General features: G+C 34.1%; 2 protein-coding genes across 3 annotated transcripts; one reads left to right on the top strand and one right to left on the bottom strand.

The window, feature by feature from the left end:
* The first annotated feature begins 6,420 nt into the window (after positions 1-6,420).
* Positions 6,421-9,468, top strand: LOC103490430 (transmembrane 9 superfamily member 12). The gene is made up of 2 exons (XM_008449922.3): positions 6,421-6,555; positions 6,991-9,468. Exon 2 carries the CDS (start codon positions 6,997-6,999, stop codon positions 8,974-8,976), a length of 1,980 nt encoding a protein of 659 aa, XP_008448144.2. The 5' UTR covers positions 6,421-6,555; positions 6,991-6,996; the 3' UTR covers positions 8,977-9,468.
* A 2,561-nt stretch (positions 9,469-12,029) lies between these two features.
* On the bottom strand, positions 12,030-14,702 carry LOC127143989 (uncharacterized). 2 transcript variants are annotated; one of them, XM_051079317.1, is made up of 8 exons: positions 14,673-14,702; positions 14,270-14,365; positions 14,059-14,121; positions 13,821-13,889; positions 13,603-13,705; positions 13,270-13,509; positions 12,806-12,956; positions 12,030-12,290 (listed from the first exon to the last, which is right to left on the bottom strand). In XM_051079317.1, the coding sequence occupies exons 1-6, from the start codon at positions 14,694-14,696 to the stop codon at positions 13,352-13,354; spliced, it is 513 nt and encodes a 170-aa protein (XP_050935274.1). In that variant the 5' UTR covers positions 14,697-14,702; the 3' UTR covers positions 12,030-12,290; positions 12,806-12,956; positions 13,270-13,351. The 2 variants fall into 2 exon arrangements, with proteins under 2 accessions (XP_050935274.1, XP_050935273.1); XM_051079316.1 differs by having other exon boundaries at positions 12,806-12,953.
* Between the last annotated feature and the right edge of the window lie 12,665 nt (positions 14,703-27,367).

Here is a 27,367-nt window from a genome sequence, read left to right as displayed (position 1 = left end):
ACCCAACATGAGTGTTCCTCCGTTGAACTTGAATAACCTCGTGTAGACCTGAAACTGGAAGTGAAGAAAACACAAAAGAGTCATCATATGGTAACTACCAAAATTGGTCGGAAAAAGATATCACCAAATATTCTATCTGTACCCATTGATGGAATCTCATTTCATCTCGAAGAAAGTGTGTAAAGATGGAAGTATGTAGTGTAGAGTCGGATTGAAGATGACATAAATGTTTCTGATAAGCATTATTCTTTCTTAAGTGTTATAGACTATTTCCAACGTTGGTCCGTTTTATCCCCAACTGATAAAGGGGTTTATCGTTAATTTACTTTCAAAATTCTATAACCCAAGCAGCCCTGACTATCAGACTGTGCATATTCGAGGTTCAAAGTTTAAAATTTCTCCTGCTATAATCAATGGGTTCTTGGGAAACACTGTGGAGTCTGGCTTTATTTATTCACATCTATCTAATGATATTTTGGCTTCAATCCTATCTAGAGGAACTTTGTCTGTATGGCCAGTAAATGAGATTCCAGCTGTCTTACTGAGTATCAAATATGCCATTCTTCATAAGATTGGTATTGCTAATTGGTTCCCTTCCTCACATGCTTCCAGTGTTTATGTTGCTCTAGGGACTCTTTTTTATCAAATATGCAATGATGATTCAGTTGATGCTAGCCTCTTTATATATAATCAGTTATGAAGACATGTTGAAACATTCGGTGTGAAGATTCCTATCCTTTACCTCGATTCTTCTCAAGTCTAGTGGTTCATCTGAATGTTGATATCTTGACCGTAAGTGATGCTCCTGGTCCTAGCTCCTGGTCCTAACCCAAAGACATTGTCATTAAGCTACATACTATTTTAAAGAAGTCATGTTCCTGACTTAGAACATGATATAAGGCCCTCCAGGAACCTCCGTGTGTTTGACACTGATGATATAGATGAGAATGCTAAAGGGTTCATTGTTCATCGTGATTTAGCCTCCAAAATCATCAACACGCTTACAGCTGAATCTCGAGCTCTTTCTACATCTATAAATTTTCTATTTAATAGAAGATTGGAGGTTGATTCACTTGTTAGACATCTGAAGACTCTTATCCCTTCCTCTAGTACAGCTGTTTCAGCTTCGGAGTAGTGTTTCTTTTCAGTTCAAAGGGGGAGAAAAGCGGTTGGGAAGTTTAGGGGGCATGAGTAGCTGTTGAAGTTTTGAAGCTGTTTCTGATGAAGTTTTAAAGATTTTTCTTCTTTTTTTTCTTATTGTTTTAAAGATGTAAGAAGCTCATACGAGCTTATATGATGTTTATTTCTGTCTTTTTGGTATGAATTAAATAAATGAAATGATGATCATCAAAAGCTCATACGAGCTTATATGATGTTTATTGTTGTGTTTTTGCTGTTGTCATTTTGGTATAAATTAAAGAAATGAAATGATGATCGTCAAAAGCTTATGGTTACTAATTTCTCCTTATGAGTGAGTTGATCTGGTGTGTTGACATATGTTTGATAAAGTGGTCGTCTCCTAACTCTTGCATTATGGGAAGCTTTTGTAAAGCACTGACTTGAAGTTGAAAAGGAATATCCTCTTTTTGATAAAAGGGGGAGTTTGTTGGAATTTTGTAAAAAAGAATTAATGAGATTCTTTTATTATTTAATGAGATATTTAATTTCAAAAAGATAAAAGATCTTCCTTTATTTTAGGAATCTTTTATAAATATCTTTTTGAGATTTTCTTTGACAATATATATATATATATATACATATATATATTATGGAGCTTGAGCCAAAATGTTCTCATGGACACAGAGAAATTATTTTGCTACTAGTCGAAAAGTGTTGCAGAGCTGTGAGCGAAAGAAGGTAGTACGATTAACTAACTATGATTTCAACATGTTGATCTGCGATGAGATTAATGATGAGTAATATGAAAGAAGAATTGATGATCAAGAGTTTATCTTCAACTCAGAGGGAGTGTGAAGTTATCTTGAAGAAGATTCATTCATACATTCAGGGGAAGCCTGAATTCTTTAAGTTATTTTGTACTTAAAGATAGTCATATACATGAGAAGAATGTTCCTTATTGCATTGATCAATATTGACAACTGTGAATTTTAATAATATTACTCATCTGAGCCGTGTAAAGTTCTCTAAACATAGGTGGTATTCACCGAACTGGGTTATCGAAGCTTCGAGTGTTATTTACTTTCGTTGTTCTTCTAGATATTACAACTATTAATTACTTTAGAATTAACTAAAGGTTTTATTGATTATCTCATAACTTTTTCAAATATATATTCATATGAATTAAATTTGTTATCCAAATTTTTTGTTGCTTTCAAGTTTTATGTACTCATTTTTTGTGCCAATTCAAAGAAAAAATTGATTTACGGTAATGCTAATATTTACATTTTGTTGCATTCTATTATTTTGTAAGTTCATTTTTATTTTCACTTTAACACTGGAGACTTAATGAAGTATTTGCTAATATGAGGTTTGAAACCTTTTCAAAACAAGTGGAGCCTCAAATGGAGTGTTATTCGTAAAACATTTATAAAACTAAAAAGGGAGAAGTGTTATGTTACACTCCCTCTCGAATCACCTGCTTTGGATTCAGAAGGTGGTGTGACGTTAACTGAAATCATCCACCTTTGAAACAATTCTAGCGGACCCTTGACATTAAAACATTTCCAATTAATCATTTCATTTCATGACTGAAAACTAATTGGCCTGACAGCAGTATGTTTAGCTCATGAAGATTTACAATTTGTACCTGGAAGAGGGAAAATGTTTTGAAAGAGTAAATCAAAAGACTTAGTGAGCAACTATTTTATAAAACAAGTTTTCATAAACAGTATAACATAAAACTTAAGCTTGAATATCATTTATCAATAAACAATCATTTCATAACATGATACTTGAACATTGAACTTTTGCATAGCTTTTGGAAGACATGATCCATAGACACAAGCAATATTAAACCTTTTTCTCCATAGACAGAATAGTCGATAGGAAACAACTTTCACTGTAATCCTCCTCCTTTACGGCATAATGATATACCCTTCCTCATGGCCCATAAACTATAGGCTTATCAACCCTACCATCATTATGGAGTTAACCACATGTATACAATAGGTTTCATGGAATATCCGGACTAGGATAAAACATATAGAAAAACATTGAAACATTTCCTTTGCTTTCATAGTTCATCAGTAAATCATTCAAACACAGCATAGTTTAATTTGAGAAATCAGTTCAACAATAATTTATCATAAAACATATCTTTGAATAATAACTTGAAAACCATGCTTATAAATAGTTTTCAAATCAATGTGTTAGTCAGTACTTGAATGGATCCTTATTCTGGAACTTTCTTTAAATCCTCCTTGATCTAAAAAATTCACATTTAATCCTTAAATAATCCTTTGATCATGAAAGCATAAAACAAATTTCTTAAAATTTTCAAAAATAACAAAACAGCCCAAAATGGCCTTTGGGCACCCAATAGCATGGTGGTTGCGCTTTGCGTGCGCATGGCCTAGGCAGGCCTTCCCGTGTGCTAACCACAATGAGGGGTGTCACACGCCCCTCATGCGTGCTTTGCACATATTGTGCTACGCATGCAGCCCTGCACGCTAACCTCTTCACAAGGTTATTCCCGTAGCCTAATTGTATCCCTTGTCACTCGGCTGTGCCACGACCTTGTGGTGTGCCTCAAATAAGCCCAAAATAACCTCTATGAAAATAAAACCATGTTTATCTCGCCTAAACATACGTGACACTTGGCCACTACTCAGAACTTCATTTTTGTCTAGAAACATGACTCGACTTTGAAAAATCTTAACTTAAAATCCATAACTATTTTGGCCAAACCTTCTTCTACAAAGTTGCTCTAAAATGACAATTTTCTTACTCAAAATTTCATAACCAAATTCTAAAAGACATGCTATGAAGCCTTCTAGAATTGCACCTTGCTCAGATTCTCCTCTAAAATGACCTTCTCGCCTTTCCTTAGTCTAAACGCCAATCTTTTCGCATCCAATTTTTTCAGTAGCCTAGTTCTAAAATTTAGACACAATTTCTGAACTTTTGAGAGCAATTTGAGGTAAATGGAACGAGTGGATTGTGAGAATTCCTTGTGTGAAGTTGCTTATTTATAGTGAAGCCTTGCATGGAAATGAGTTGACACATCCTGCTTGCTTAATCCACCTTTTATTCTTTTTTAATCCACCTCCACCCTGACCACAAAATTGCATGTAATTTAATTAGGACACATGAATTAGCTTTAAACCAAATGCCCTTAATTAGTCACGTAGCTTGCCAAAATGTCTAGCTAATCTCCATGACTTCCTGGCATACCAATCATGAAACACCTAGCTTTGTCTCATGCCTTGTTTATCGTGAAGGGATGCGAGCCCTTGTACAGTGAAAAAACTTGACAGAGACCTTGGCACAATTTAATTGTGATTCTGAAAATACTAGTGGATTGACAAAATTATACAGAAACTAATTTCTATTATAAGGCTAAGCATGCTTATAAAAATTTGAATTACGGAGAATTACAGAGGAATACATACCCAAATTGACGACTTTGAATCTACCAAACGCCAAATTGAAGCACCACCACTTGAAGACCTCCCTATTTTCTAGGTTGAAATTTTGGTTTATAGGAACCAATTGAAAGGGAATTCTTAGAGAGTTTTTCTTCTAGAGAGAATTTTGTAAAATACGCAAAATCATAGAACTGTTCTATCTTGTGTACTAGTATCTCCCTATGATAAAGAGGGAAGTTGAGAGAAAATGGGAACGCGAGAAAACCACTCACATTCCCTATTAATTTAATAAATTAATATTATTATTAAATTAATTAATTAAGTAAATAATTAATTAAATCATATTTAAATGAATATCTCTCGGATAACCTATAGTTTTACTTTAATTAATTAAATTAAATTAAATTAAACTAAACTATTAATTAATTCTCCAATTAATTAATTGTTAATTTAAATATCTTATATTTAATTTAATCTAAATTTGAATCATATTCAAATATAAATTTCTCTTATATCCTATAGTTTTCATATGTATCATATACACATTAAACTTTAACTTATAATTTTAATATAAATCTAATTCACATTAAATTAATATTTTAACTCATTTAAATATTTTATTCTCTCATAAATTAATTTTGAATCATATCTAAAATTAAATTTATATAATAAAGTTTAATTAAGATATAAATTTTATGTTACAATGTATCATCATACATTATATTAATTCCTAAAGTAAATTAGAACATTTCAAATTACAACCAATACAATTAAATCTCATTACTTTTACGAGCTAGGAAGGGGACTTAATGAACCTACAGATCAGAAGTTATAACGATATGAGGTTAATTAGCTAAACTCATTAACCACGTTAATCAATATTCGTTAACTGTGTGTACACTCCACTAAAGATTCACAGTTGAACTTTTCTCACTGTAGATATATTTCTGTGTCCACGGATATAGACCAACTGTAACGACCCAACTTTTCAGTCTAAGCTGAGGTCATTACTTACTACTACGACACGACATCCAATCATAAAGACTCAATAAAGACCCTGTTCAAAATTTATTAAAACTCAAAATATAATAAAATCGTCTTCGAGCTCTAATTCAAATCAATTTCAAAAGTCTTAAAACATAGTCTACGAAACTTCAAACTAAATAAATGAATAAATGTCTTAACCAAAACTTAAATTTAAAATCCTAACATCTAAACACCTAGCATTTTCTTTTTTGACACTTAGCCAAAAATTTCCCAATTCTTTCCTTCTTTGTGTGTAGAACCTTAATACTTTTACGAGGATTGTACTTCCTTTAAATCTCATTTTCTCTAGGCTTAACAATTGCCAAAAGTTCTAGAAATTTGGAGTTTCAAATCTAGAGGTATTTGAATTTATTGTCGTAGATGAAAAGGTAATCATACATATTTGTTAAATTTAATTGTTTATCACTTCCTTCCTAATTCTAATCTAATGGTTAATAATATTATTTATTAAGATTTAAATATAGTTTATTTTTTAGGCTCTAACTTTATTACTTAAAATTATATTTATACAACAATTTACTTAATATACAAAATATAATATGTTTTCTTTTTTCGGGCAACAAAAATACAAATTAGTCTATACAATGAATTGATCAAAAAGTTCAATAATGTTATAGAGAAAGGAAAATATTATACAAATTCAAATGTTGGAAATGTAACAAAAAAAACATTGTATACAAAGAAGTAGTGCTTTAAACTTTATTATATGTGTTTATTATTGTTATTTTTTAAATTTACCATTACTAGTACATTTTAGCAAAAATATACATTAACGAAGTTATCACGTATGTTTTTAGTTATCTAATTTATTTTCTTAAGAAAGAATATAGATATATATATATTAAAGATTTTGAGGAATGGAATGTTAATTCCCAGTGCAACGAAAAATCAAGAACCCCCAACAAAATACTCACTCTGTATCGTCCGTTGCGCTTCCTGAGTATCTCGCACCGCGTCGGTGGTAAGTTCTCGACCTAGATCTCATCTTTTTTGCCTATTTTTTTGCTATATGTCTTCAATTTTTGATTCTAAGGAATTTTTGATTCTAAGGCACTTTGTTTATCTGCGATTGATTCCATTTTTCATTTCATCACTGTTTGTGTAATTTGAATTTTATCGGAATTTGTCATTTCCCAGCGTGTTCTTAACATTGTTTTCCTTCCATTTGACAAATATTTTCCTTGAATCTCATTCCTTTCTTCCATGCAACCGCTAAATATTTCAGATCTAATGCGTTCAATAATTATTTTGTTCTGAGTATCGTACATTTTTTTTTTCTGTAGATCTCGTTTCTCTCTTCTTGTTGTCTTATGATTTAAATTGCTCTTGCTTTTGCTACTGAATGGATCTTTTAAGTTTTCTTGGATTGGTAATGAGATTGCCGCATTTCTTTCAGTTTCCAATGGCCTCCTCCAGTTCGAGGAAGCCCTCAATCTGTCGGGTTTTCCTTGTATTTCTTGTTCTCGCCTATCATTGCGATGCCTTCTATCTTCCCGGAAGCTACATGAATGTTTACTCCTCTGAGGATCCTATATTTGCAAAGGTCAATTCCTTAACTTCCATTGAAACCGAGCTTCCCTTCAACTATTACAGTCTCCCCTACTGCAAACCACGGGGTGGTGTCAAGAAAAGTGCAGAGAATCTTGGGGAGCTGCTTATGGGTGATCAGATTGACAACTCTCCTTATCGTTTCCGTATGAATGTAAATGAAACAGTCTACCTCTGTACTACCGAGCCTTTGAGTGAGGATCAAGTGAAGCTTTTGAAACACAGAACCCGTGATCTCTATCAGGTTAACATGATACTGGATAATTTACCTGCCATGAGATTTACTGAACAAAATGGAGTTAAAATCCAGTGGACTGGGTTTCCGGTTGGGTATACACCATCAAATAGTGAGGATGATTACATTATCAATCATCTGAAGTTCACAGTATTGGTTCATGAGTATGAAGGGAGTGGCGTGGAAATAATTGGCACTGGGGAAGAAGGTATGGGTGTGATTACGCAAACCGAACGGAAGAAGTCTTCTGGATTTGAGATTGTTGGATTTCAGGTGCAACCTTGTAGTATTAAACATGATCCTGAAGTGATGACAAAGTATGAAATGCTTGAAAATATCACAGGGGTAGACTGTCCTAAAGAACTTGATAAGTCCCAGATCATCAGGGAGAAAGAGCGAGTGTCATTCACTTATGAGGTGCAGTTTGTCAAGAGTGATATACGGTGGCCATCAAGATGGGATGCATATTTGAGAATGGAGGGTTCCAAAGTACACTGGTTCTCCATTTTGAATTCTCTAATGGTAATCTTCTTCTTAGCAGGTATAGTTTTTGTCATATTCTTAAGGACTGTGAGAAGAGATTTGACAAGGTATGAGGAGTTGGACAAAGAATCTCAAGCGCAGATGAACGAGGAGCTCTCAGGATGGAAACTAGTGGTTGGAGATGTGTTCAGGGAACCCGATTGTTCGAAGCTGCTCTGTGTGATGGTTGGTGATGGGGTTCAAATTTTGGGGATGGCAGTTGTTACTGTTGTTTGTACAGCATTTGGCTTCATGTCACCAGCTTCAAGAGGAATGCTACTGACAGGGATGATTATTCTTTATCTGTTCCTTGGGATTATTGCAGGTTATGTTGGTGTACGAGCATGGAGAACCATTAAAGGAACGTCAGAAGGGTGGAGGTCGGTTTCCTGGTCGGTTGCTTGCTTCTTTCCTGGGATTGTCTTCGTCATTCTTACCATACTGAACTTTATACTTTGGAGTAGCAAAAGTACTGGTGCCATTCCCATCTCACTATATTTTGAACTCTTGGCTCTCTGGTTTTGCATATCTGTGCCACTCACCCTGCTTGGAGGATTCTTTGGCACACGAGCAGAGGAAATTCAGTTTCCCGTTAGAACTAACCAGATTCCTAGGGAAATTCCTGCTCGAAAGTATCCATCTTGGCTTCTCATTCTTGGAGCTGGGACCCTTCCCTTTGGAACCCTTTTCATCGAACTCTTCTTTATCCTTTCTAGCATCTGGCTTGGAAGATTTTATTATGTTTTCGGTTTCCTACTGATAGTTTTGTCTTTGTTGGTTATTGTGTGTGCTGAAGTATCAGTCGTCCTTACCTACATGCATCTCTGTGTGGAAGATTGGCGATGGTGGTGGAAGGCTTTCTTTGCTTCTGGCTCCGTTGCTCTTTATGTCTTCCTTTATTCCATCCACTACTTGGTCTTTGAGCTGCAGAGTTTGAGCGGTCCGGTCTCAGCTATTCTTTATCTCGGTTATTCATTGATCATGGCAACGGCTATTATGTTATCAACAGGCACCATCGGCTTCTTAATGTCTTTCTACTTTGTTCACTACCTATTTTCATCAGTTAAGATAGATTAGAAACAGCCAAACAACACACCACCAGTGCGCTCGGGGAGCGGATGATTTTCGGTAACATTTTGGTTGTTGGTGAAATGTCTGATACTTCTTTTCTTTCTTTTGAGCTTAGCAAGTTTCTTAGGCAAATAGTCTTTGGAGCTGTTACATTATATATGGAGTGAAGTGAAAGATGATGGGATAGTTATTTCTAGTTACATGAATCCCAACCTATCTTTAGAATGCAAATATCTACTACCTCTCTCCCACCAATATCAAATCCCATGAAAAAAAAAAAGAAAAAAGAAAAAGAAAGAGTTGCCTTCGTTTCTTAGTGCCATCGATCAAGTTTTGATTGAGCGCTTCTACCAGTCAAATTGCTAGTTGAAATTTGATTCACCATTGTTTTTTTTTTCTTTTTTTTTTTGCCCTTCCATTTTTGTATACCATTTCATTGTATTTCTTTGAAAGAAAGACCGATTGAGCTTTCTCTATTGATATTTTCCATGTTATTCATTTCTTTTCCACATTTTTGTTTTTGCTTTTAATGTTAACATTATTATTATTTTTTTTATTATTATTATTTTTAGAAATACACTGAAGGCAAGTATTTGACTCCTTGTGTATGTCAAATTTATGGTTTAATTTTAGGTTAAATTGTTTTCAATTTTACTTTTGAAAAGTTTCGCTTTACCATCAGACCTCGAAATATTTATTTTTTCGAAAAAGAAAACTCTTTTAAAGAGTGGTTTATTTTATTCTTCAGGTGAGACGGATATAGTATTGATAAACTAATGTTAAACTTTAAATTTAGTATAAAATTATTGTAATTGATATATTATTAATACTGCGTTGTATATATTTAAAATGATATACTTGCAATGAATTTTTAATGACTAATGTAATATACAGACGATACATCGTTGTTAAATTTAAATGAATATAATATTTTGTATTGCACTGTATTTTAAGTGAATGATGATATATTATCGATACACCAATGATATAGCTTTATGATATAACAAGAAATGCTTTCCGAACGAGTTCTTACCAAGCTAACAAGAAATGCTTTTTGAACGAGTTCTTACCTAAAATTGAAATACTAATCTTATACTCAAGTATGTCATTTCGAATGATATATTTCATTCTCAGTATGTTAACAATATTCATCATATACTTTTCTCTCATTAAATTTAGTCTATTCATATACAGAAATATAAACATATATTATCTATTTTACCATTGATATACCATATTAAATATGATTTACTTGTCAAATCATATTAAAATTTAAAAGAGTAAAATAAATTGCCAATAAGAATTTAATTCAATAGTTGTATGTACTTGAAGACCAAAAAGTTTCTAGTTCATATATTCAGTTCTAATTTGTATTAAAAAAACAAACATTTATTGGCTTATTTCGTATTTTGTTATACTAGTTTTAATAACATGTACATTGTACTTGTACAAGGATTAGACTATTTATGCTCGATTGAAATGCATAGAATTAATTATTTTTATTTTCTATAATAAAAGAATTAATTATTTTGATTTTCTGAAATAAAATTTTATAAAATATAAATTTGTTATATTTGTTATAAGATACAATATTGGATAAGACGTGGAAATTAAATTTGAATTGTTAGTTATAAGAAATGAACCTTTATTCACAAACACGCTAAGCAAGTAATCTAACATTTTTGCTTCTAGGTCTTTCATAGCCTAAATACAGATTAAATGAAAGCATGCAAATTGTATAATCAACATTGAACGTCAGTCAATATGAATATGTAATTTCTAATAATATGGTTAGAGTAAAATCCTGAAACAAGATGTTAGTCATAAATTAGAAGTAAGTCTCACAAAAACATCATAGAAATTGTTCCAAAAAAATTAAAATAAAGCTACCGAATTCTAAATTTCATAGACAAAATGTTCAAGTGAGTAATCACCAAACTTAAATTATAAAAGAAAACAAAAATTACATAAAGATAAAGAGTAAGAGAATAAAAGTGGAGAAACCTTGATTTTGCTCTCTAAGCCAATTTAAAGAACCTTGGGATTATCAAAAGGAAGAAATCTTAGTCCTATTTATAGGAAAACCTGATGGTATAGTGTCGCGATTCTAGGGAAGGAGTAAGTAGGTACATTGTAGAAAATGGGGTAGCGTCAGGACGCAATACCCTTAATTTTGGCGTCAACACGCATCATTTTCTGTAATGTTGCAACAGTATGATCATTAACAACTTCTTTCTTCCTGTTTTTTATCTTATTTTGCTTGCTTTCTTTTGAAGCTCATTTCCCAACATAATCGTTTTGGGAATTTAAGTTGCTGATTTTCTTGTAAAAACACTAGAATAAATATTAAATTCATGAGAACTAACACGATTTAGGTTTAGTAAAAGTTTGCGATTTTTAACGTTATTAAAAGACTTTAAAGCTAGCACAATTTTCTGTTTAGAACCACCTTTCGAAGAAGTATATAGTCATCTTTTACCTTGTCTATTTAATATTATCATGAAATTGTTTCCATAAATGTCGAGAGAAAAGCATAATTGTAAGACACTTCTCGACGATGAGATCTTGTTGTGCTAAAATTGTTGTTATTGTGTTAACTCGACATATGTACACTACAAGAAATTTGGCCTTTAATGTCGGTTTAAAACCGACATTAAAGGCCTTTAATGTCGCTTGGCGACCGACATCTTTGCGAGCGTTATTAAAGGGCTTTAATGTCGGTTGGGCTTCAATGTCGGTTTATAACCGACATTAAAGACATCTTTAATGTCGGTTATAAACCGACATTAAAGCCCTTCAATGTCGGTTATAAACCGACATCTTTGAAGGTGTTATTGAAGGCCTTTAATGTCGGTTCATCTTTAATGTCGGTGGATAACCGACATTAAATATGCCTTTAATGTCACTTATGATACATCTTTAATGTCGTTTTTCCACCGACATTAAAGATGTCTTTAATTTTTTTTTAACCGACATTAAAGCTGTCTTTAATGTCGTTTTTTCAAATTTATTTTTATTAAATCCTTGCATTATTGTCCATTTTGTATGACACCAAATAGTTAAAAACGAAATCTTTTACTTGTACATATACAAAATGAAATCTTAATAATGTGACATTTATATACAACTTGGATCCAAACACAGAAATTATGAAGCTTAATTATTACACTGATCATCCTTTGGAAAAAAAGAAAGAAAGAAAAGTAGAACGCTTCACAAATGACCAACTTCAAGATCTTGTCACAAAGATGAGGGTCTGGCTAATTGTACTCACTTGCAACCATTTCTTCTATTGCAGTCATTTGTTTAGTGATAACTCCCTGTAAAAGACATGAAGATGGATGGTTGAATTGATAAGTAACAATGTTATGACCTAGTTGCTAGTAGAAATATCAAAATATCAAAATATCAGAACAAACAATCTCTCTTCTCATTAACATCTCGTCGATGTGGACCTGCCATTTCTCAAAACAACCCCATATAAATGGTCACAACAAAGCAAGGAATCTTTTCATGAACATGTAAAGCATAAAAGAAAACATATTGTTACGATAATAATAGGATTATTCTTTCCGCAAACAGATGATCCCAACAAGAAGAAAAATATCCAATAACTCGGAAGAAAAATAAAAAACAACAATATCAAGCTAGGACCGATTGCAAGAAAGGAATTTAATAACCAAAACTCCTCAGGACACATTCTGGAGGGTCTCCCAAGGAGCCTATGCTCACCCAAAAAGTTCACAGGAAAGGGGGTCAGATTTAGAATTAGGAGTATAGCAAAGTTTACAAGATAAAGCATAAAATTTTCACTAGCAGGAGGAATTATACAGACCTCTTGATAAAATACAAGAAAATAGGTGAGGATCACTCTCAGCATCTCGACTGATTTTTTGGCTAGGATATTCAGATTTGCCTCCCAGCAAATTCCAAAATTGTTCAGATTCTGAGCCTTCCTTTTGTGATCTAGATTGCACATTGGGCTGCTGACAATTGAAACTCAAGTTAGAAAGCAATCAGAAAATGTAACGAGGTAAAACAATAAGTAAAATGTGAACCATTTGGTCAAAGAGCCAATTTAAAATGAATTTTGGCCAGTCTGGCTAAACAATACTTGAACTCACATGAGCGAGACTTCTCTTGCCAAAGTGAGATGTTTATAGCTAACCATAGAATGTCATATGGATGTGGAGAGATGCACCAAATTTATATAACCAGGTTTAATTCATACAGAACATATTTGTCAAGAATGTTAAGAAGCCAAACTCTGTGCGCAAGGTGAGAAAAAATTATGCAAACCTTTATCAAATCCAACAACCGCTCAACAAGTTCTTGATTATCTGAGTTTGTAAGGCTTCCAGACCATGTAAAGACATTGGAGCTACTGTTCAATATGTAGGAGTAGGAGGAATTCAAAGACGATGCAACCTGATAAGGGAAAAAAATAATAGAGAAAGGTAAGAAAATATATATAAACATAAATAATAGAGAAACATAAGAAAATATATAGCAAAACTGGAGCAACTACATAAGTAGGATCTGGAGAAAAAAAAACAAGGTATTCATTAAACTGGAGACAGTCAACCAAACTGAAAACTGAACGTTGTGCAAATGATTTGATGGAATATCAACCTTTCGGTGATGCAGCAACGTAATAGAGTGAACCGGTAAGCGCAGCTGTGATAAAAGCTGCAAATCCTTGTGCAAATGGTACGAATGGAGGTAGCACCCCGGTCTATAATCAAGAGAGCACGGTACAAATTTATAAGATGAAGAGAAAAACCACGACTACGAGACAAGTGAACAGGTAGAATTCGTCATAATCCACAAAAGGGGTAATTTTGCAATACCAAAGATGCCATTCCTTGAACGTCAGCTCCAATATCAGGACTCCTTAAGAATATATCAGCCAATGCTCCCTAGAGAGTTAAGGGAATAGAAATGTTATTTAATATTTAGTCCTTATGACTGAAATTCAATCAACATCCAACAATCGTACATATAGAAACTAATGAATCAAAGCAAAAATTAACTTTGGTCGGAGTTGAAGTCAAGGGGACAAAATGTCTAAATATCAAAAGTACAAACCTGAACGGCTGCCCGGTAAAAGAGCTCCTCCCCCACTGAGCTAGCAGCCACGATAAGAATGAACTGCAAGAGTTGGAACACAATAAACAAAAGCTTTCTCTCTTCTTGTGCAAACACCGAACTAACAGGTTTTGTATCAGATATTGATCAACATAACTAGGAGTTCGTTCAAAAGGCTAGCAAGTGGGAGAGGAGAGAGTAAAGCATTTACCTGCCACGGAGACATTCCGTAAAAGAAGCTTCGGAGCTCCTCGTCTTCGACATCTCTGATCGCTCGAGCATGGGGCGATAACTTCACAACTTCATCCTACAAACAAACCCAAGCCTCATGTGATTAATCATTCGGAAACTAAAGTCTTAAACTTAGGCGGCAGGTGCATCAAAACACAGAATCTAATCGACAGCTTCTTTCCAGTTTTGAAAATTACTTTTCAAATTCTAAAAGAATAAACATACCCTACATTGTTCACTGTTCATAGTTTTCACCTCGAAGTCAAAAACCAACCAAACAACTATTGCAAAAACGAAAATTCATTTCATCAAAGCACTCAAAACCTACATCTTATCCAAATCCAGTCGAGCAAAAGCATTTATTAACTTGAAAATCAACTCACATCAAGAATGAAGAGAAGAGCCATAATTGGAGAACAAAATGTTATGCATTAGAGGATTTTGCAATGCTGTTATGTCGATAGTGATATGATAGTCCTACTCAGCAAGAATTCTGGGTGCACGAGCAAAAATGGTAGAAAAGTCTACTGTTTTTTGCTTACGAAAGGATATTCAACCCACACCCCAAGTAAAGCGCCTCTATGACATCCACTAAGTCTCATTCTACCATTTCTTCTCGAAGCTGAAAAACTGTTAGGATCCCGCATAACAAAACAGCGCTCAGAAGCAATTAAAGATGATCAAATATGAGAATGTATGAAATATATTCTAGAATATCCCAAGAACAAATAACAAAGTAACCGTAGTAAGTAGTAACTAGGTCCTTCTACGTACTAGTAAGAGGAATTGAATTTTTATGCCTCCTATACCTTCTATGTCTTCCTTTCACTTCCAAAAAGAAGCGAAGACATAAAGGACCTCACTGATTTTTTATATTCCTTTAATATAGAACCTTCTACGTCGGACTTGAAACTGTAAAAAGAGGAAGAAGCCATAAGAAAATGAGCCGAGAAAGCCTATGTTCATATCTGAACCGAGAATGTCTAGGAAGCCGACTGAAAAGGAGTCCTCCTTCTACGTATTCTCAGATTAATTTTGAAAAACAGAACAGCGCTGGGTTTCGTCCGTTCACGCTTATGTTCGATCTAGAGATCTGCACGCCCAGAAAGAGTAAAGAAAAATGACCTTACTAGTTTGCCGATGTAGTCGCTTATGTTCTTCTTCGCCCCTCTCGGACCGACCCCTATGAAAGTCGACCTTACAAGAAAAATGGATTTTCTCCGTAGTTCTTCGAAGTAAATAAATCGTTCGCATCTAATTTCAAACCCAATCGATCGAACTCAAACTACGAAGAAGTAGACCGATTCGCGATCTGGTTTAGCCGCCCTTGAAAGTCATAGAAGATGAAGAAGAAAAATCTCAAGGGGAGGGAACGTACGTGGTGGAGCGAAGTTGGGGCGGCCATTCGTGGGGATCTACTGCGCGAAAGTCTGTTATGGACATCAGGGGAGGGAACGTCGTCTGTGGTGGCGCCGACAAGTCGATTGATATCCCTGTGGTGGCGCGGCCAAAGCTTGTACGTGAACGTCGTCTGTGATGGTCGAATGTCGTCTGTGCGTGAACGTCTGGTGGTGGATTGTCAGCCGAAGCTTGTGCGTAACATCATCTGTGCGTGAAATTGGAGGCCGACGAGCTTGGGTGGAGGAAGGACAGGAAGAAGAATGGGAAAAAGAAAAGATCGTATGGGAGGGAAAGACTACCCTAGGGTTTTTGCTGAATTAAATTGGGGAAAAAAAGAGAGAGAAACCATTGACTTTTTACAATATTAAAAAAAAAATTAAAAATGAGCTTTAATGTCACTTTTAAAAAAGGGAGAATGTTTAATGTCGGTTTAAAACCGACATTAAAGCTTCTGCTTTAATGTCGGTTTAAAACCGACATTAAACATCCGCTTTTTGAAAAGCGACATTAAAGTTCATTTTTCATTTTTTCCACCCGACATTAAAGCCCACATTTCTTCTAGTGGTAGTACGTGGATGGTAATTTATTTGGCCGTTGATTTGATGTGGTTTGGTGATTGATGTGTGGTTCATGAGGTTGATGTGATGACTTACTTACTCCTTCACATATATACCTACCGAGTAAGTGTATAACTTTGAGATGAACTTTTCCTTTTCTTTTATTATTAATTACACCTCCAATTCTGTGAGATTGTTTTCGTCATAAAATATTTGAGAAGTGTTAAGTATGTTCATTTGTTTTGAGAAGGGTTCATGTATAGGATTAACCTTTAGTTACTCCAGCTAATAAGTTGTTTCTAGTATCTATTGAGTTAATTTTAGTTCATGAGTTCTGTTACTGACATATAGATTATGTCGCCTGCAAGCCAATTTATCAATAGAAATTTATAAACTTGAACCCTACTACTCTTTCTATAAAGACGTAGCAATAGCAACAAGTTTGGGGTCGAACCACAGAGAGACAACTAGTTATGATGCTTGATTAAGTCAATTATCTAATTAGAACATGAACATGAATATGGGTGTGACGTGCATGTGAACTAAAAGTGAGTCAAATAAAAAATTTAAACTAAAAATGAGAGTGTAAAAATAAATTGGAATGTCTAGTTATGGATGCAAAAGTGAATCCTATGTACATTTGATCATTGACATTATAGATTAGGCTTGATTTTAATGCTTGCTTTAATGACTTACCTAGAGCGCTCCAGCTAGCCTCTAAAAAGGTGGACAACCAAGTAGAAACAACTTAAGCAAGCGCCTTAAATGTAGTGCCTGCTACAATAACAACCTCAATCCAATCCATCCATGATAGCATACTAAATACACGATCGATAATAGCTCACACACGATCCATATTCACAAAGAAACACGCGACATACAAGTTATTGTAGCCTCTTTTATAGAATAATGAGGTCAAAATGTAGAAGAAGTGTATTAAAATGCCATTATTATGTTGAAAGAGCATAAGTATTTAGAAATACACTTTACATAAGCATCCATGCATATTTTACCGTGTCTCAGTATCTTAATGTATGATAAAAGCAAAGGAAGATATTAGTGAATCACAGAAGATATCGCATAAAAGCTACGCGAGAAGAGCCTGTCTGGCGAGAACAATTGCTAGGGGAGAAGCTTCATCAGTACGCGGCGACGATTCACTAAAAGACAAGAATGGTAGTTGGGGATGATGTGACTTGACAATGGCGGCTGTCGACGTTGACATGACAAGAAGAACAAAAGTTTCCTGCTGAAAGTTGTCTATATAAAGGACTCAATCACCATCAAGAAAAAGGAGAGGCCTGGATAGGCCAAAATGGGCAATTGTGTGTAAAGTCATATGCTGATCTTTGACCGAAGTCTAGAGAGTGGCAAAATGGGATAGCCTTTCTACAGTCTGTAAAAAGTCATCTTCTTCTTCTCCGTTCAAGCTGTAAGTGAGAGCTTAGAGTTTGAAGGAAATGAAGTCCATTTTCCCACTTCCCTTAACTTGTAAATAGTTTTCATTCTCTTTTCTTCCCATTTTTGTATTCCTTGTAATATATGTTGTTCATATTGTTCAATAGCCGAAGGCCTACATTCTTTAATATTTATTATATGTTTATACCATTTCAATCCATACATATCTTTACTGTTCATTGGTCAATGTGTTATTTATAGTTTAGTCTCGTGATAAGTTCTTGATAAGTTGCTTTGTTTATAACTCTTATTAAGTTAGCTGAGTTATTTCCATCACCTGACTAGTGCTTATCGCCAACTATCTGAGAGGGCTATTACCAAGAATATGGCTAACGCACGTAAGGAGGAGTTTGGAGGCAAACTCCACCCTGATGAGATAACTTCCACCATTTTTATCCCGAAAGGAGGACAAGTGGAGGCAATAGGCGCCGAGAGGTTGTTGTCTTTAATCGTCAAACTCTGTTTTAATAAGTAGGTTGAGTCATTTGTACCCCGAAAGGCGGACGAGTGATGTGTAGTTATAAAGACTTTGAGAGGAGTTCGCCTAAACCATAAATGAGTTATGAAAGCTATATCACACCAAGCCTTTCATGGTCTAATTTAGAGCATTATTGAGATATCAATCCTTAGTGATGTGTAGGATCATTCTTGTGCCTGAGGTTTGACAAGAAGTAGCAAGGCCTCTCACGCGACATGATTCAGAAGTAAGGTGTGCACGAAATAGTCTCCACCACCACCTCAACCATAAATTTGGGGGTGTCTATATTTTTGGTCACTCTTCTTTTGAAATTTTAATTTCTACTTGTGTACTTTGTATTTCCCCTTATATTTATGATATACTAAAAAAAAAAAAAAAGTACAACTTTTGATGCAATTACTATGCGTTTAGTTTTTCTTATCGCAAGCTTGGCTCCCAACTTTATGAACTTTAATTTTTTTTTGCAATTCAATAATAACTTCAATGAAATAAACTATGCGAAATAAACATTCTTTTGTTATTTAAGTGTCTAACTTGTTAAGGAAATTTACTTAGGAAACATTTCTAAAGTTTATTAGGTGAGCAAGCTTTACCTCAAATCTGTTTTGTAAGATTTTTCTACGAGAAATCTTATCATTCATTTTTAGCAATGAGGACATTGCTACACTCTAAATTTGCTGGTGTGTGTGGTCCGAGCTAAAGACTTTTTTGAAAATCCTATGAGGCGTTGAAAAGTAAGACATTTTAACAAAAGTTAAAATAAAGCCAAAAGTTGTGAAAATGTCAAAAGTTTCTTTCATTCTTTTATTCAATTAAAATAACAACTCCAATGTTGCGTCCTCTCGCCAAAAATAAGAAGCAAAGCTTCAAAATAAAAATCTGAGAGTTAAGTTAATAAAAGGCGATAAGAGTTATAGTTGAGGAGAGGAATGGATTCATAGAGTGCCTATGATTTTTCACTCAATGCCAAATGCCAAGTAAATAAGTAAATAAAAATTATTCTTTGCCAAAGGACTCAAAACTCTTTAGAAATTTTAGTCATTTCTAAAATTTGAAAATAAGATTTTTGTAGTGTGTAACCTCCCCTTTCATTGTCCTTTTATTTATAATAATATTTTATAAGTTACCGAAAAACCAGTTTAAATCCAATTGTCAATTCTTTAAGGTTGATTTGTTTTATAAGAAAATTTAGAACCATTTTAGTTAGGTTTAAGACTTGATTTTTTTAGTATTTGAAAAGAATTATCTAACGAGAAAAAGTGAAAATTAAATGTGAACAATGGGGCATCATGGTAATTTATTCTTTGTTTTTAAGAAAAATGAATAAAACAAAAGGAATCCTAATTTCTTCTGCCTCTTGTTGAACACACCTATCCCCTTCTCCCACTATCTAGAAATTTCTCTCATTTGATACACTCTCATGCCGAGACCAAATCATTGGTGATTCTTAGCTAAGCGCCCCCGTTCAAATCCGCCGAACGTTAGTTTTCGCTATCATTTTGCAGTTGTTCTTGATGCCCTACTATATATTGAGGCTAAGTTATTCATCCCAGCCACTTTTGTCAGTAGGAGTTTTGATGTGTCACAAGGCCACCAGTCGTAGCAAGTCATACGAAGTTTCCACTGTTGTCCATCGTTCTTCAAGCGGCATCTCAGCTGTCATTTTCGTTCTTCAAGTCACCACTTATATTCGACTTTGTGACATTGTCGGTGCTAGCCTTATTTGAATCGTAGTTCAAGGTTCAATTTTGGTACTTTTTGATTTGAATTTTATAAGAGTTTGAACCACTATCCAGCCGTTCGAAAGCTCGAATTTAGGCGTTTTGGTACAACTTGAACCAAATTGAAGTGGAAAAAGCGTATAATCCTAGGGGATCGTGTTATTAACTATGAGTGGCTCATTTTCAATCTTTCTTTGTATATATACATGTTATTTTATGATATCATTTGGAAATTACCATGACTCAAACTTGTTATGACTACATTTTCATTTATGTTTAAACAATGTGTTTACACATCGTGATTTTAAGAATGTTTATGACTTGGATTTTATAAAAGCGGGTTTCAATTTTTCATTTTCATTTATAGTTAAATGATGTGTTTATTCACCACGATTTTAAGAATGCGTATGGCTTGAACTCTATAAAATTGTGTTTCAAGTTTTTGATTATACTTAGTTTTGAAATATGATTAACTGATGTTTATGGTGAACGAGAAGGCAATTTCCCTAAGGCTATGTGAATGTGTTTCCATAGCGCCACCTATGGTTGTTAAGAGGTTTCGGGGTTGAAAAAGTCGTGATTGGAGATTTGAGAATCTGGGCCTAGGTGAGGATGTGGATGAAGGATTGTGATATGGTTTTGGGTCTAGCTTAACCCATGGTGGGTGGCTCTATGTGCACATAGGAGCGGGTATGGAGGTTGTTACTATGGTAGATGCTAAGTATGGGTGAGCTCCATTTGACTGCGTGTTTCCTTATGGATATGGATCATGTGTGAGCTATTATGGACCGTGTATTTAGTATGCTATCATGGTTAGATTGGATGGAGGTTGTTACCATGGTAGGTGCTAAGTAGGCATGAGCTCAGTTTGGCCATGTGTTTCCTTGTAGATATGGATCACGCATGAGCTATTTTCGGTCGTGTATTTAGTATTCTACCATGGTTGGATTGGATGGAGGTTTCTGTTATGGCGGGTACTAAATATGCGTGAGTTAGTTTTGGCCTCTTGATTCCTTGGTCATCTGCGAGCTATCTTTGGCTGTATATTTAAACACCTTGCAATGATTGGATTGATTACACGTTTGTTGGTTTGATTGGTGGCTATGTGATAATGACGATTCAACTATTATTTCATTATTGATGCATATTTACAATTTTTCTTTTTGAGAATGTTTTATGAGTTTTTTACTTCTAAAAAACTTGTCACTCATTGAGTTTTCAACTTATGTTTTCAATGTTTTCTTCCCCTCCCCCTAGGTAGTATTGGTTGAACCCCTCATCATTCTTTGTAGATCTTCATTTTTTTATGTATATATAACTTTTGTATTACATCATGGGGTGGTTAGATGTAGTGAGAGTAATGCTAAGGACTCATGTTTTGAGAAATCCCTCATTAGACTGAAATCATTTTGTATGTAGTATCTAGTTTGAATTTTAACTCTGCTTGAAACTTTGGAATCGTTTGGATGAGCGTGTGGTGAGACACACTTGTTGTGACGTGGAATCTGAAGTTTGCTTATATATACATATAGAAGTGAAAATCTCTTCCTTTTCAGATTTGACTAACCCATATTTTAGGGGAGATGCTACCGAATTTTTTATAGAATTTCTTGAAAAGTGTTTTACTAATCTTACATTGGAAAATGAATGTTTTTAAAGAGTAGAATCACGTCACGATCTAGTGTAGAGGGAAAACCTAGAATGAGGTATGACATGGGTAATGAACAAGGATATTTTGAGTATTAAGCTTGTCGCATATTTAACCTAGAAATATTTTCATTGCGATGAGAGTAAACTCTAAATAATGAATAAAACTAGCTTGCATTTTGAGAAGTCTCTACTACAAAAATTAGATTACTTGACATTAATATAGTGTCAAGTAAACCTATACTTGACGTTTTAAAAAGCGTCAAGTAATCGACTGTCAAGTATAGTCTCATTACTTGGCACTAAAAAATCGTCAAGTATTATATTACTCGACGTTATTTTCGTGTCAAGTAAGATATCACACTTGACGCTTTTTAAGTGTCAAGTAAAATAATATACTTGACGCTATTTACATGTCAAGTAAGATAATATACTTGACTCTATTTACGTGTCAAGTAATATAGTATACTTGACTCTATTTACATGTCAAGTAGAACAATATACTTGATTCTTTTTACATTTCTCATATTTCATTTTTTGTATTACATTCATTTAAATAAAGACAGATTCATCAACAAAATAAACTCTTCAAGCAACAATAGTTTCACTCTTCAACGGTAAGTCATGTGTACACAATTTACAATAATATTATAAAGTAGTGTGACTATTCATGTCTCTCTACAAACTACTCTCAATTTACAAAGATAAATAAAATCACTACCTATAAGACTCTAAAACATTAAATTATCTTCTGACTCTCAATAATTACGTCTTTCAAGTGTTAAATATACTTCACGAAGCTTCATAGTAAGTTTCAGCAAATAATTCTTGAAGCAACAACCTAAAATAGAATTTATCAAGTTTTAGCATAAAAGAAAAAAAATATTGATCATCAATTATTTAAGGAGAAAAATCAAGACATACTAACGACAATAGAGAAGCCTAATATTCTGTAAATGGGGAAGATTTAGAGAAACTTGATTAAAAATACTTGCAGGAGACCTCAAGTATACCTACCTTACCTACACTTGCCGAGGGGTGAACGTGAAAGAAAGTTTAAAAACGATGATAGGTTGTTCCCAATCTCTACAAAATAGAAAATAAATAAATAAAAAGATCGATTTAAATCACAATTCTAATCATTCAGCCAACTTTATATACATTGTATCATGTCAGGGAATACTAATCATTTGTATAAAATTTTAAACACTCAGAGGAAGATTTCTTTGGACGATGCACACTATCAGCCATGACATATGAATGTATGTATGATCCCATTTACCTATAGTTTCCAATCAAAACTCAGTTACAATGTTACAACAACACACTTACATATCCCTCCCCAATAACTAGATGAACAAGGTTACTAAATAAGTTCAGTTATGTTGTAAAGATTTTTTTTTTTATAAACCGACAAAGTAAAAAAAAAACAACAATAAAACTAGGAATATTCAATGACCAAAATTCTAAAAGGTTATAAACCACAAAGGCAAAACTAGGATAAGTTGCTTTCTGCATTGCCTTCATCGCAGATGGTCCTGTTCTTAGAGCATCTACCGTCTTCGTTGTAGCTAAAAATCTTGACGATACACAACCCTACTATAAAAGAAATAAGAAAGCTACATTTCAACTGGAAGCCATAAAGACAATAGCAAAAGCCAAAAGAGCACAAGGCAGAATGACCAACCGTGTAAAATAGGTATGGTGCTACCAACAAGTTTACAACTAAAAGCAGACAAAATTATAGGTATTAATGAAATCTTATTCACACGTCACACATATAAGAAATGCTAACAAAGGAAACAAAAATTCATACTGCTACTGCACTCACAAAGTCTACCTTCTTCGACCTCTGCAGCTGCCTTCTTCACAAGATCATTCTTTTTCTTCTCCACCATTTCAAGTGTCTAAACAGAGACTTACAAACAATAAAAAAAATTACCTAGAAACATTAGTATCAATTACGAAAAAACTTTGCTAGACTACAAAAATCTATGCAATCACAATTATAATCGTTTCGGACATGATTCAAAATATCTACTCTTTCAATATGGTAGGTAGAAGAATAACAACCAATTGATTTACATAAGTGTAATTTCACCTAAAACAAACCAATTGCCATTTGTAGAACAAAAAATATTGTTCAAATAGAGCTAAAGCCTAAAAATGTTTCAATAACGTTTTCAATCATCATCCTTGAGTGGGCGAGATGTCCACACAAGTGAAGCATATTGACAAAAAGATTTTGTATTTTTAATTGACAAAAAGATTGCTCATAGAGAAAACCTGCTTCTCTGCTTCTCTTTCGTGAATCAGGGCCCAACCCTCGCTACCTACAAACATCAAACAACCAAAGACAAAATAACCTACTAATATGTTCATCACAAACATCAAACAACCACAAACAAAAAGAAAATAGACGAGTCAAAATTAAATTGAGGTAAGCTTTTGTCTGAACCTAACTCCTACACATTAAAATTCACAAACTTAAACAACACTACACAGGAAAAAAGGTGTACAATAGCTTGTTAATAAAGATGTCTCACAAGGGATATATATAGCTAGATGTTTAGATCCAAAGACAAATAAAATTTACATATTTAGACATGTTATATTTGATGAAAACTACCTTACTTTTGATAACAAATCCACTAACCATCCCTCGAGTTGTGAATCTCTAAATATAACAAGTTTTATAGATGCAAAAAATTGGTATAATCCTACAAAAGGATTAGAGATAAAATAGCAAGAAACTTAAAGTGTTGCAACTTACAGGCAAAATAATCATTGCTATGACATGGAATGTAAAATACCTTACTCAAAGGATAATCTTAACAAACAAATTTAAACAATTGTGGAAGAGAGAAGTGAAGAAATAATTCAACCTAAAGGCATCCAATTTGATCCAACACCCATTAACCAAGAAGATGTATCAACTACTTAAGAAATAGAAACAAAACAAAGTCCCACACTATAAGTACATACAAATTTACAAGTAAATCCATATTAAGGACATCTTGAAAGAGATCAACCAAAGATCATCTTGGAGAAAAATCTCAAATACAACCTCCACCAGGAAAGGAACTTCGAAGTAACAAACTCCAAAGTTTAGAACATCTCACCCGATGGGTACCTTTAAAGTTTTACTTGAAAGTTTACCTAATATCAATGAACAATTGTTTATTGATCTTCCTTGGCCTACAACAAATACACTGATGCATAATAATCAATCCCAACAACAAGCAAAGCCAACAGAAAACAACCACTCTATGGTTACTAGATCAAAGTTAATACAATAAAAAAATCATAACAACTTTCTCAGCATTCTTTTCCTATAGAGCCTAAAAACTAAAAGGAAACACTTCATATACTTGAAACGTAACACCATCATTTTCCATTAAACAAGGATCGATATACTCCGCAAGCATTTATAAGTAACCAACAAGCTTAAAATTAATTAGTAGCATATGAGAAAATAGGAAGAAAAAAAGTATCCTTGCTCTTTTTAAAATTTTGTCCACATACAGCCTAAAATGATTAAAATGAGATGATTAAAATTTTGGCCTATAATGACTTTGCTATAGGGGACAGTTTAGATACATACCAAAGTATAGTCAAGTTGCTTGAGGTAAGATCAATTTTTGTGTGTAATACCTTCAATTCCAAGAAGTTGACTAAAGCTTGAACTTAAACCATCAATTTTCTACACATTAACATGATTAAAATTGAGAATATATGGTTTTGTTGCCTTAATAGTGAACTAAGCAAAAATGAGAAGTGAAAATGTACATCTATGAGATATAGATGACAACATTTTCTTATAAGCACGAAAAACTACTCGACAATAAACTTAAGTGAACCAATAAATGAAACTGGATGTGAAGCCAAAAGACAATGCAGAACAGTCTGGGTGATATTGAATGGAAATAAATTAAAACTATACAAACTTTTAAACCTTAAATTTTGTTGCGGATACCATACATATTGGAAATAGCGACTAATCTCACAATTTTATACTACTCCTATTACCAATTGTTATCTAACGAATTTACCATCTACAAACAAATTAAACATATTGACAGCATCAACCTTTGGGACAGTATCAACATATTGGCAGCAACATGAGGACGATCAAAATTAATACCTTTAATCTATGGACAAGCCTTCACTAACATACTCAAACAAGTCTCATTCCTCCTCCAACATCCACCAAACATCCAACTTCGTCAAAAATCTCTCCACACCTGCAACGACCTAACTTTCAAACAAATTAAACATGGGGTTTAGAAGCAACATTCAACAAGGTCGTTCAAATTCTAATGAACTCTCTGTTTTTAGTGTTTTAATGCAAGATTATGAATTAAAGAAGAAACTAGTGAATTGTAGAGGAACACGAGCAAAGGCTACGCGAGAAGAACCTGTTTGGCAAGTATAATTTTCTAGATGAGGATCTACGTCATCACATAAGGAAGGTTCACTAGAATACAAGAATGGTAGTTGAAGTCGATGTGACTTGATAAGGCTGCAATAAACAGTAACATGTTCAGAAGAATAGAAGTTTCGTACCAAAAGTTTCATATAAAAAGACTCCACCTCTACCAAGACAAGGAGAGCCTGAATGGGCCAAAAACCTAGGGAGTGGTGGAAAGTACTAGCCTTTCTACCGTTTGTAAAAGCATTTCTTCTTCTTTTCTGGTCAGTCTGTGAGTGGAGCTTAGGGACAGAGTAAAGATGATTCCTCCATTTCCCTTCCCCTAACATGTATTGTTCATTCTATTTACTTTCCATTTGTTTATTTCCTTGTAATGTATGGTGTTCATATTGTATAGTGGCCTATGACCTACATTCTTTAATACATTGCACATTTATCACTTTCAATCCAACATTCCTTTAATGTTCAGTTGTCAATGTGTTATGAGTAACTTAGGTTTGTGATAAGTTTTTGATAAGTAGTTTAACTTATAAGGCACATCGCATTAGTTGAGCTATATTCCATTGCATGGCCAACACTTAATTATGATTTGAACTTTTAATATGTACAAGAAATAAACAATATTATTGTTTTCATGCAGGTGTAATCACGGACGAACAAGGCTGCTAGACAGAAGCAACCTTACAATCATAGCAGCGAGTCAAAGTTGTTTCTACAATGACAGCACGAGCTCGTTGAGAAAAAGGGGAGTCGATCGACCGTGTAGAGTTATTTTGGGAAACACATGTTTGAGTCGGGATGTTCGTGTCACAGGCCGCAGAGGATGTGCATATAAGTTATCGAAAAAACTCTTATGCCTTTATTAATTATCCTCTTTCATTATATTTGTTGTAGAATAAAATGCTGGAACTCCAGTCCCAGCCTACCCTAGAGGGTAGTCAGTCACTCTCTGGGGATGAGATATGCAATCAGGTGTTGGGTAGACCACCAGGATACTCAAAAGGCCTTGGTTGGAGACCCAAGCAGAAGGCTCGTAAGATGACGAGTGCGAGTAGTTCCACGACGTCATGTTCTCAGTCGGCTACAGAAAGTGAGATTCAAATACAAGCTAAACTTGATCAAGTTTTGGAACGGATTGAATTGCAAGATAGAAATTTTCAAGCCTTAGCTTTAGAAATGGAATAAATGCGAAAGCTGATATAGAACATGACTCAGGCACGGCAAGGACCACTACATGATCCTTAGCATTGCGGTACGTATGTATGTTCCCATTATTCTAAAGTTTTTGCAATGATAGTATACAGTGATGATATAGATATATGTACTAGACTTAGTTATATTTGTATCATTGTAGGACCTGCGATGTAAAATGGTGCGTACTAGC

The sequence above is a fragment of the Cucumis melo genome, chromosome 11, assembly GCF_025177605.1.
Source record: "Cucumis melo cultivar AY chromosome 11, USDA_Cmelo_AY_1.0, whole genome shotgun sequence".
Classification (NCBI taxonomy): domain Eukaryota; kingdom Viridiplantae; phylum Streptophyta; class Magnoliopsida; order Cucurbitales; family Cucurbitaceae; genus Cucumis; species Cucumis melo.
The sequence above is the reverse complement of the archived record's forward strand: the minus strand, read 5'-3'. Positions and strand labels throughout refer to the sequence as shown.